A 12113-nucleotide genomic window follows, 5' to 3' on the forward strand; every position below is an offset into this window, starting at 1 on the left:
ACTTTTGACTGGTAGTGTACATTTACATTTATTATTATAATTTTATATTATATCTTTTAATAATAATAATCTTAATTTTTTTAAAAATCATCCTGCTCCCCCTTTGGTAGTTTGCCAAGGCCCCCTGTATGACAATGTACCACCACCAGCCCCCTCAAAAACACCTTAACTGAAAGGGAAACTTTATGGTGAGGAATATGCCCTGGTGTCATGTTGCGTTTATTCAGTGGTCTGTGGTGGTGACTCAGGCTAAGACTTGATCATTCCAGTGAATCAGGTCACTCTGACAGATGTGATATATTCAGATGAGCTGCCCAAGATGTGAGTCACCTGAAGAGAGAGAAAAGAGCAGAGGAAACAGACAATGTGAGAATCCAGAAAATAAGAAGTATGAATAGATTGATATAACAAGCTTCCAGCCATGTCACTCCCTTAGATTAGGTTACACACTAACAGCAACTGACGCACATGTACAGATTTAGATGCTGCGGCTGCGAGAATACTTTCTTGGAGATTCACTCACGCACATTCACACACCTGAGGCAATTCTGATGACAAGGTGAGAGCTTTTACAGTCAGACTGTGAGCTCTCACATTGCACAAAAAGACAATTATCTTAATGCTCAAGAGAAATTAAACACACATATGTTAAACATAACTACAAAAAGATAGATAAATACATAGATAGACATGAAGGTGTTGGTACAAATATAAAATGACCATTTGCGTAGTTCTTATTTATTTTTTGTTTCTTTGTATTTTATCATATGACGTACAATGCTTTATCTCTAACTGTAAATGTACCCAGATTGATATTACTGAGCTTTTGGACACTGGAAAACTACTGGGTCAATCTGTACAATGTAAGTTCACAGCGCCATCTGCTGGATAAGGTGAAAAAGAAGTTATTTTACTACATGGAATTTTCCATAACCAATTTCATTGTGTGGTTGAAGACACATTGGAATATCACCGTAAAGTATGATTTTTATTTATTTATTTCATCTTTCAGCAAACCTCATTAAATTCAAGGCGTGTGTTTGTGATATGCAAATAAAATGGTTGTTTGTTATGGTAATTTGCACCCCTAACTTGACCAAGACCAAATTACTGTCATTAGAATGATGAATACATTAGCCTATACAGGCAATGAACAGTAATACTTTATAATATGAATTTTATTTAGCTGTTTAAAGCATACTAAATAATATTGACGCTTGAATGAATTTCTGTGGCTGTTAGGTTTGTGTTCAAGCAGCAAGTGATGCTTTTTAAGTCTCACAATGCCTGTGGAGTTGAATGATTCCTTCTGCCTTTGGAAACACACCCTTCGGCCATTTAGAGGAGCTGGAATTTCTCCACAAAAGGTCCAGAAGTCATTCCTATCCCAGCTCTGATCATGTGTCAGGTGTTTGCCTTCAAACTAATCCATCCAGTCCTTTGGTGTGGTGTTCTCTGGGCTCCTCACGTGACCTGCGATTCAGACATCATTTGAGATTGTTCCTACAATGGAGCGTTTACAATGAGAAGCAGAAGCTGAGAGGTTTGGGTTTGTAAGGTAATACAACAAGCGTAGGCTCAAATGTCAGGCCGATAAATAGTGGAAAAATGATCAGGGTGTGTGTTTGAGGAACATTATGTCACTGTCCTATTGAAAATCCCATTGGTTCATGTTCAGGTTTTAATCTGAGTCCATAAACCTGTTCTGGGAACTTGCTTCATCATCCCACCCCCCAAAAAATCAAAGAGCAGCTCTTTTTACTTTTATGTTTAGTATTGCATGATGAATCAATAGAGCTTTATATGAGGTTGGACACATTTCAGTGCTTTAGTATATGTATTGCAATCTGTATTTGTAAAATTATGCATGTGTAGTTACAGGGAACATATTTAAGCCTATAATCTTTTCCACAAACTGACAGGAGCTTATAGGAAATCTTCTTCAATTTCTTTAGGAAATGCTCAGACATATTACTTTAATGTCTACACTTCCTAGACAGCGTTTATATTTAAACTCTGTCACACTGTAAAAAAATATTTTTATGATTTGTTATCACAAAATTTTTTCTTTTGTCAAATCAACTTAGATAATTAATGTGGTTCAGATAACATAATATTTTGAGTTTCTGTTGATTAAATCACCTTCATTGTATTAACTCAATTTTTTAATTTCAATGAACTCAAAATTTTAAGGCAATCAGGTAACTTACTTATTTTTTAAGTTAAACCAACAATTCTTTTTTACACCACAGATGTTTCCTGAAAATCCAGAAATTTTCCACTCATTTTCTTCAAAACTATAAAATATCCTAGTGGAGTTTCAGCAGTAATGATGATACACTTAATGATGATGACGACTATTATTATTGTAGTAGTAATCAAATAATATATCAAAATTGTATGTAATCAAATCATTCTTATTATTATTCAGAGTAGTATTAATAATAATAATCATTTGATATTAAATATTGAAGTGATATTTAAATATACGAATTAATATTTTATATCGAATCTGGTTTAACTTAAACTAAGCATAATCAATGCATTATTATCCTATTATATAATAATATTAATAGCAAATAACATTTTATATATTCATATTAATAACAGCAATAACAACTGTTATTATCATTATTATTATTATTATTATTTAATATTGCAGAAATTGCTCAAATTATATTTATATTATTGATAGTAGTAGTAATAATCGTATTTAATATTTTAAATAATTGACATTTAAATATACAAATTGTATAGCATTTGGTTTAACTTACTTATCCAATTAAAATTGCTTCTACATTAATAAAGCACTAACTATTGTAGTAGTTAACAGTTGTGTCGATAAAATACTATTTTATATATATATATATATATATATATATATAATTTTAATAGTATTTTATGGACACAGCTGTTAACTACTACTACTTATGAATGAATAATAAAAATGTATATGTATAATCTTTATTATTCATTCATAAACCGCTGTATTTGATCGTAGTGTAAAATGTGATGTTCACCTCCCTTTAAGAGCGCTGCGCCTTTAAGCGCCATGCAGAAGCGCTGGTGTGTGTGTGTGCGCGCGTTTATGTGTATGTGTGTGGTGAGTGAGAGTGTGTGTGAATGTGTGTGTCAGCCGTACCCATCATGGCCCCTGAGCAGCAGCTGATCAGACGGACCGCCGCTCCGCCATCCTCCTCCAGCGAGCAGCGGCACCGGTGAAGAGGCTCCATGTGTCCCCCATCCTCGGTCCGATATCTGAGCAAGAGGGCCGCGCTCCAGCCGCCCAGCGCGAACATGAATAAGGATTATTCCATTAATCTATCGGTGCAGCAAGTGCTCAGCCTGTGGGTCCAGGGCACGGTACCGACCCTACAGCACTTCACAGGTACGTTCACACGAGGAGAAAGATCTGGTGATACGGGTTCATGTGTGTCAACCAGCCGCGCGCACACGCCTCTCTCCACACCGGCCAGTCTATTGTACCGGCAGACGCACGAGCAGCTGCGCGCATCCCATCTGAACAAGGTCACACTTCACATCACACTGTATACTGTGTGCTTACACGCTAAATTAATAATGCATCACGCATAGTATTGCATGCGGTACTTAATAAAAAGTGTGTATATCATGGCACAGATGTACTTTGATATATAGCCTATATGACATATAGTGGTGTAACATAAAAGACCATGGTAAATGTGGGGGGAAAAAACATGATTTTATCGTGGAACATGTTAAAAAAAACATGGTAATTCTATAAAGTACTATTTTCATAAGGGTGGCATTTTTTTTTGTAAATAACATTCTAGATGAACATGGTATTCATTCTTTATTAAGGTATGTATCATTTTCATTTACTGTAATATTTTTATAGTACTCCAAGGTACAGTATTTCAATGAATACCATGGTGTTACCATCATAGTTGTGTCCGAATCATAGTTTTACCACGGGACCATGTCCAAAATATATACTACCATGGTACTTTTTTGTTATCTGTATAATAACTATAGTATTTTTATATTAACAATAGTTCCCCATGCACCTGACTGTGTCTATTTTTGTGTATTTAGAAATGAAAGCTTTGCCCATCGTAGACCGTAGTGCACTAATACATTCAGCCAGTCTGATGTGAACCTCTAAAAAGCATTGTGCCACTCATTAATCTTTAGCTAATCTTGAGTCATTGCATCGTTTCTGGCGGCTCTCGGCTCGTGTAGTGGAGTAATCATTAGTAATTACCGACACCATATTGGCCTCCACATGATACTGTGCTCGTGGGCTTCTTTTTTAGTGCAGCATTATACAGTCTTTTGCCTTGCTTTGATCATTTCACAATACCAATGACACACAGTCACATTTGAGTGAGACCAGGCTGTGTTAGTCAACATGAAAACTGTGTAAAAACATCTATTCAATGTCAAGGGTGTAACCTGGCATGGAAAAACCACCCCAGATCTCCCAAAGAATAGCTCATTTCCTTTTTAAGGGTCTAGATAAGGTAGTTACGCACATAGTTGTATGAACAACTACAAGCAATAATATTTTCCTTTCCTTAAATGTGTTGCGATCAGATTTTTGTGTGCATATGAAACGGATGTTATTAAATATTTGATTGATTTGTTTTTGACAGATTGCAGTGGTTCTTAATCGGTGAGTTATGACCCAAAACATGCATAAAACCACAAATATACACACATATAATTATTAGACGTTTATAATGTTACAAAAGATTTCTATTTCATACTTGCAAAATTTTTATTAGTATGACATTGCTTATACATATGAGATTCTTTATTTTATATGAGAACCACTGTGATGATATATGATGTGATGATATACAGTATATGTACATCTGCCAATCCGCCAAATGCAGGTGTATTTCAGCAGTGGCGTGTAACGCAGTCACTCCTACTAGCCACTTTGGCAGGTTGAATTTTATATATGAAATATATAAATGTTTCACTTGTAGTCTTTTAAAAAGGCAGAAAAGATACACCATACCAGCTGCGCTTTCTCGCTCTCTCATCTTTCCGACAGTGAGTTGACACACAAACCCCCCTCACTCACTCGTTTCATTTGCTCCAGATGAATATTGTTGGTGTTACAGGGCTTGAATTTTGGCGTGGGATTGTGCGTATTGTACATATTTTTACTCATTCCCGCAGATTTTGTGCTCACATAAAGTGCACATAAAGCCGTCTCTCAGTACAGTATTTTCGCTGCTTATTGCACTTAAACAGTCAAATATACACAAAATAATGTCCAAATGCCGGTCTTGGCGAGTACGCACGTAAACACATTCAGTTATGTTTTAAGTGAACGTAAAACAGTTGAGAAAGAAAACAAATGTGTAACAGTATAATGGATCTGTGCATCAGGTCTTAAAGTGACAGCAGCCTAATATACCTGCTGCCAAGTTATGAGATAAAATTAAAAATATCTTCATGGCAGTTTTTCCCCATGTTATCAATGTACTTATACATTATATATATATATATATATATATATATATATATATATATATATATATATACCCAGGTGAAAAAAAGTACACTTCTATGTACTTAAAGTGGTCTATTTTTGCACACTAATTTTGTACTTAATATACTAAAAATTCTTCTTTAGTACTTCTTAAGACAATCTTAAGAACATCTAAGTGTACTCAACTGTGCTATTTTGAGACACCATTATCTCTGTATTTAAAAAATATATTTAGTTACCACTTATAGTACACCATGGGTTCAAATGTACTATAAGTGGTATCTAAATACATTTTTTAATACAGAGATAGTATATTAAAAGCACATTTTAGTTCATATTTCATGGTGTCTCAAAATAGCACAGTTGAGTACACTTAGATGTTCTTAAGATTATCTTAAGAAGTACTAAAGAAAATTTTTTAGTATATTAAGTACAAAATTAGTGCGTGAAAATAGACCACCTTAAGTACATTATAGAGATGTACTTTTTTTTTTTTTTTCACCTAGGTGTGTGTGTGTATATATTTTGCTTCTCTTAATGCAGTACATTTTTAAAATATCTTTTTTTACCTTTGTGCGCTAGAGTTTTGATATATTGTTGGGTCACTTAATGTAAAATCTGGGTCCTGAAGCAACTGGACTCATAAAATCAGTGCAGTGAACAATGTGATGTAATATAAAAGCCAGACCACTGCAGGTAAATGAATGTTACTGGAAGACAGCATGAAGCATTTCTAGGGAACAAGTGTAGGCCAGTTTTATGGTGCATGAGGCACAGGACACGCCCGTCCTTTCACTTCCGAGATTTGGCCAGATTATAATTTCTGCAATCTTGTGGACATCTGGCATGACGCAACACCTGATGCAACTTGAGAGAGAATTGCGGCACTGTGAGGTAGCAAGTAATTCACTCATGAAGAAAAAAGTAATTTATTACTCACCCTCATGTCATGTTGCCAACTATTTTCAATGGAAAGTAGCTAATGTTAGCTCAAAAAGTAGCTAAATGTCGCTAGATGACGTAATGTGGCAACTGTCAGCACTTTACATCTATTTTCTCTCAATCCATGCTCACATACTATATTTTAATAGCCAAATGTCCAATAAAGCTGTTCTCATTTACATATTTTCTGTCAGACAACAGAAAGAGTATGATATAGTGACTGACTAGCAGTTCGAAAATCGCTAGATTTGCTAGTTGATTTTTTACATTAGCAAAACTGCATTCCAACGTGTGGTGCTGGTTTTTCCGTGTCACTCAAAGAGAAATTTTGAAGAATATTTTTTTTGTAGCTCTTTTCTAAATAAAAACAGGGCAGAGTGACCAAAAAACCACCATGAAAATACCACACATTTATTTGTGCAAGTTCACAGTTTTGCCGTGGAATTGGGCTACTTTAACACTGTTGCCGCAGGTTAAAGCAACCCCAAATAACGTGATATTTAGCCCCTGGAATGCGAATTTTACCAGGGGAACCCAGCCAAAAATGCGGATTTTACCCCCCGGAACACGATTGGGCTAGTTTTAGGCTAGTTTTGAGTAGCAATTGGGCAGGTTTTGTTGTGAAAACCTGGCAACCCTGAACTGCATACAGGTTTGGAAAGACATAAAGGCTGAGTTAATAATGCCAAAATATTCATTTTTGGCTGAAGAACATGATGGGATGACGTGGCACATCAGCTGTGCCCCCGCCGCTGACAGAAACAGCTGTGTTCAGATGTGTTCTCTCTTTGTGATGATGTGAAGGAACAGCACAGGTGCAAAAGCACAGAGACTCAAAGAGAATGCTGGGAGATTATGACAAACTCCCACTCGGAAGGAAAGTTAATGGTGTTTCCTGTTTTGGTTAGTGAAACGAGCCTATTTAGTCATTTCATTTCCTTCTGCTGTTTATGGAGACAGACTTCTGCCTACTTTGCAATTGTTTGTGTCTTTGGGTAAACAGTGAGTTCTTTGGTGTTTAGTGTCGCATGGCCCTTCAGAAATCATTCTAATATGCTGATTTGCTGCACAAGAAACATTTATGATTATTATCAATGTTGAAAACAGTTGTGCTGCTTCATATTTTTTTGAAAACTGACTTTTCCTTGGTGAATAGAAAGTTCAAAAGAACAGCATTTATTTGAAATAGAAATCTTTTGTAACATTATAAATGTCTTTACTGTCATTTTGATCAATTTAATGGTGATTTAATGTAATGCGTTCCAAAAATATATATATTTCTAAAGAAAACTTGTTTCCTGTGGAAAAACTCTGTCATAACATTAAGGGTTGTGGGTGATCGCTAGGGTTGTTGCAAAGGTCCTTTTTCAATTTAAGTGTTTTAAGTGTATGTGTTTTTTTTTGTTTTTTTGTTTTTTTTTGCCATTTTATCGTCTACCGGACGCTGCTTATAATAGTACTGTGATATCAAAACCAACACAGAAACATCCATTATAGCCCTGATGAAGTTGTAGTTATCTCTGTGTGCAGCTATTGAGTTTCCTGTGTGTAAGTAGAAACTTAACACTTTCATAAAAAGTTTTAACCCTGTTAGCAGTAGAGGTGTGTGACAACTTTGCTACTTCTTGTTTAGTGATCATTATCTCGATTAGCATTTGGCTATGTTTATCATAGTTCACCACAGAGTTAGATAGCGCTAGGTTATTGTGTGTTTGTTTATGTGTGCTTGCTTAATTGGAATAAGAATTTTGTCTGTTTGTCCATCATTATATGCTGATGTTGAAGAACATTGTTACTGACTGTGACTGTTGACAGCCTGACAAAAAGAGGCTTTTTGTCACCTCGGAAACTGCTTTGTTGACACGACGAGAGCCCAGGGTGTTTAAAGAGGCCTTTCACAAGTTGAATGCTTTACATTGACCCCTCCCCCTTTTTCTTTTGCGACAATTTGACCTTCCAAAATATATCCTGATTATCTATGTTGTTGTATTTATTAGAGTAACCTACCATAACCTGTCACACTTTCTGTTCGGTGTTAACTTTTGTTTGGTTCTTCGTGGTTTAATAGTTTACATGCTTTTGTAGGTAAAAACACAAGTCTGTGTGAGTGTTGAAATAATGACTGAGTGTCTCTCTATAGTAAATGGCAATGTGGGTCAGTAGTACACTGAAGGTATGCTTTTCATTAGTGTCATCAGTTTTGGTCCTTCCATATGATTAAGTCTTTCTCACTCTCTCTCTCTTCTAGTAGATTTGTGCTAAAGTGTCTGTTTCCCTGCATCTCATTGTCTCTTGTCCAGTATTTGTGTGTTATCTGTGCTTTTTGTTGTGCAGTGCCACCTCACCTCAGGACTGCAGCAGTGTTCCTGGCACAGCATGGCTCTGAGGCTTTTGTGCCCAGTCTGGCTCAGTTTACTGTGAACACAGATAGATGGACGTGTCTGTGTTGCTGTTGTTTGTCCGTTCATAGTGAGGTGTGTGTGTGTGTGTGTATGTGTGTGTGTGTGTGTGCATGTAGTGTTTACAGACCTCCAGCACAAAGGCCTTCTCTGTCTGGACGTTACGTCTCACTTAGCATGTGAGCGGCAGCTTATAGCTTAATCAATACATTGTGTTTGTGTGTCAGTCTGGATTACACAAAGTCATAGGCGTGATTGCACATAAATGCTGGTAAAGTTCATCCACAGTGAATATATATATATATATATATATATATATATATATATATATATATATATATATATATATATGTGTGTGTGTGTGTGCACTTAAGGGATAATCCACGGCTAGATGTGCATTAAACATTTTAACGCATGATGTGGAGGCAACGAACCACCCGACGCAAAGCGGAGTGCATTCAAATCGTTTAATGCACAGCTAGCCATGGATTATCCCATTTATACCATGGTTATTTACCAGCATTTACAAGTTAAAGCTGTTACTGATGTTTTCAGCGCTACATTTTACTGGAAGGGTTAAAATGATGGCTATTTTCGTCAGCTACCACTCCTTATATCTAGCATTCTGTCTGCTTTAAATCAGACACAGAGATAAAGTAGTGCGGTTGAATTTAAATGAATTATAACATTTATTTGAATAAATAAGCCTATCGCAAGAGAGAGAGGAGAGAGAGAGAGAGAGAGACAGTGAGAGATGTGTGTGTGAATAACCTGCGTCTGTGCAGCGTCTCTATACTAGCAATGAAGCTGTGAGTTAATTTCTTGAAAAACATGTTACAATGTCCTTGCTGAGTAATATAATGTAGCGATTCAGTAGTTAACTTATTAATAAAAGTCAGGGAAACGTTGACAACAAGTTTCTGTGCTCCTGGATGTCTCTGTGTATGTGCAGCGCAGTCTCTGATCTCTCTGTGTGTGTGTGTGTGTGTGTGTGTGTGTGTGTCTGTGTGTGCGCTTCAATAAAAGCAGCACATTAATATAGAACGGTGATTAAACTGACTTGGAACTACCTGCGCATTAATCGGTTATTTTGCACACCTTCCAGCCAATCAGAATCGAGTATTCAAACAGACCATATATATGTGTGTTTGTGTGTGTGTGTGTGTGTATATATATAATTCTAATACGCTGAGAATATGCTTGAGGTGCTCAAGAAACAATTTCTTATTATAAACAGTGTTGGGGAAAGTTACTTAAAAGTAATGAGTTACAATATTGTGTTACTCCCTAAAAAAGTAAAATTGCATTACTTAGTTACTTCTTGTGGAAAGTAATGCGTTACTTTACTTTTGTGTTACTTTCTCTCTCTTGTGCTGGGCTTGCTTGTTTGTTTTTTACATAGACTGTAAAAAAATATGGATGTAGTGTCCGTGACGTCACCCGTAGATTTCTGAAGAGCATTTTTGAAGCAAAAAAGCAGCCGCTGCCATCTTGTGAACTTTTTGTTCACAAAAGCGTTAAATCCATGAAATATTGTTTGATGAACAGAGTTCGAGAGAACAACATTAATTTGAAATAGAAATCTTTTGTAACATTATAAAAAGTCTTTGCTGTCACTTTTGATCAATTTAATGTATCCTTGTTGAATGAAAGTATTAATTTCTTTCAGAAAAGTACTCCAAACTATTGAACGTTAGTGTATCACAGTTTCCACAAAAATATAAAGTAGCAAAAATGTTTTTTATTCACATTGATAATAATAAGAAATGTTTCTTGAGCAGCAAATCAGCATATTAGAATGATTTCTGAAGGATCATGTGACTCTGAAGACTGCTGCTGAAAATTAATTTCTGTGTTCAGTGAACACAGGGTGCTAATGGCGTAACGTCTCTTCATGCTTCAGTGGACAAACGCTATAATCAGCACTATACAGCGTTGCATGTGCAACTATGCAGTTCGTTATTTGACGCGTTCGCTTTGACATGTTAAATTACGGCTGTCAGCAGTATTTCTGCCTGAGCGTGTGGTTTCTCAAGCATTTTTCATTTATTTGGAGCTGCATTTCCCAGAGTTCATGACAACAGCAGTTTGATAATCATTTTTGTGTTGAGCAAAGATGCTCATCCATGTCCTGGAATCTTCTGGAACGATCCAGAGCCGACTGATTGTCTTTCAGTGGAGCCAGACTGTCCATTTACTCTCCTCTGATGTGTGTGGACAAGGCACTTAAATAATAACAGTCTCCAAGCCAATAGAGGACTGAGAGACGTATATGGAGTGTTAAAGAGAGAGAGTATGTGAAAGTGGACCAGACAGTTTATGAGAAAGCCAGGTTGGTGATAGTGGGAGAGTATTTATTGAGGTGCACTGTTATAAGTACAACGTGTTCTGCTCTGTTACGATGTGTTTCCCTGAATTTTTTTTTTTTTTTTTCACCAACTGTCATGTGCACCACATCTGAAATTGTGTTTAATAATATTAAATGTGGTGGAAATTGCATTTTAAACATTTTGGACTGACTCATTTGTCTTGCTATGGCAAATTTCATTTCAAGCATTCCTAAACACACACACATACAATTAATTATATTTTCATGCTGCTTGCATTATTTGACAAAATTACAGCTTGATTTGAAATGACACAGATGAAATCACAGGTGATATTTACCTCATTGCACTACCTTTCAAAAAATTTGGGGCCAGTAAGATTTTTTAATGGTTTCTTGTTTCTTCTGCTCACCAAGGCTGCATTTAATTGATCAAAAATACAGTAAAAACAGTAATATTATGAAATATTTTTCCCATTTAAAATAACCATTTACTATTTGAATATATAGTAAAATGTAATTTATTCCTGTGATCAAAGCTGAATTTTCAGCATCATTACTCCAGTCTTCAGTGTCACATGATCCTTCAGAAATCATTCTAATATGCTGATTTTCTGCTCATGAAACATTTCTGATTATTATCAATGTTGAAAACAGTTGTGCTGCTTCATATTTTTGTGGAAACTGTGGTGCAATTTTTTCATGATTGTTTGATAAACAGAAAGTTCGAAAGAACAGCACTTAACCTTCTGAACAGTAGGGTTTGTCTTCATCTCCTGCTCTTCTCCTTGGTAACCAAGTACACTACCTTTATAGTCCTAGATTATATTAGTGGTTGTGGTGAAAATAATGTCACAACTTGAACGTCTGGGTCTGGGATGAGGGTGAAACAATAAAATCACATTAAAAATGTATTTTAAAAGTAATTCAAATAAATGACAGATTAATGTGAGCTCATAAC

The 12113-nt window shown here is 35.9% G+C and overlaps 1 protein-coding gene and 1 long non-coding RNA gene across 2 annotated transcripts in view; one reads left to right on the plus strand and one right to left on the minus strand.

Moving 5' to 3' along the window:
- On the minus strand, positions 1 to 3323 carry LOC127501640 (uncharacterized). Its single transcript, XR_007926657.1, has 3 exons — positions 3143 to 3323; positions 1283 to 1473; positions 1 to 330 (listed from the first exon to the last, which is right to left on the minus strand). It is a non-coding gene; the product is annotated as an uncharacterized LOC127501640 (long non-coding RNA).
- Positions 3177 to 12113, plus strand: part of tmem170b (transmembrane protein 170B) — a 20219-nt gene continuing 11282 nt past the window's right edge. Inside the window, exon 1 of the mRNA XM_051873757.1 lies at positions 3177 to 3388. Coding sequence (XP_051729717.1) covers positions 3232 to 3388 — 157 coding nt within the window. The 5' untranslated portion in view covers positions 3177 to 3231. The remainder of the gene's footprint in view (positions 3389 to 12113) is intronic.

This window comes from Ctenopharyngodon idella, chromosome 19 (genome assembly GCF_019924925.1).
Source record: "Ctenopharyngodon idella isolate HZGC_01 chromosome 19, HZGC01, whole genome shotgun sequence".
NCBI lineage: Eukaryota > Metazoa > Chordata > Actinopteri > Cypriniformes > Xenocyprididae > Ctenopharyngodon > Ctenopharyngodon idella.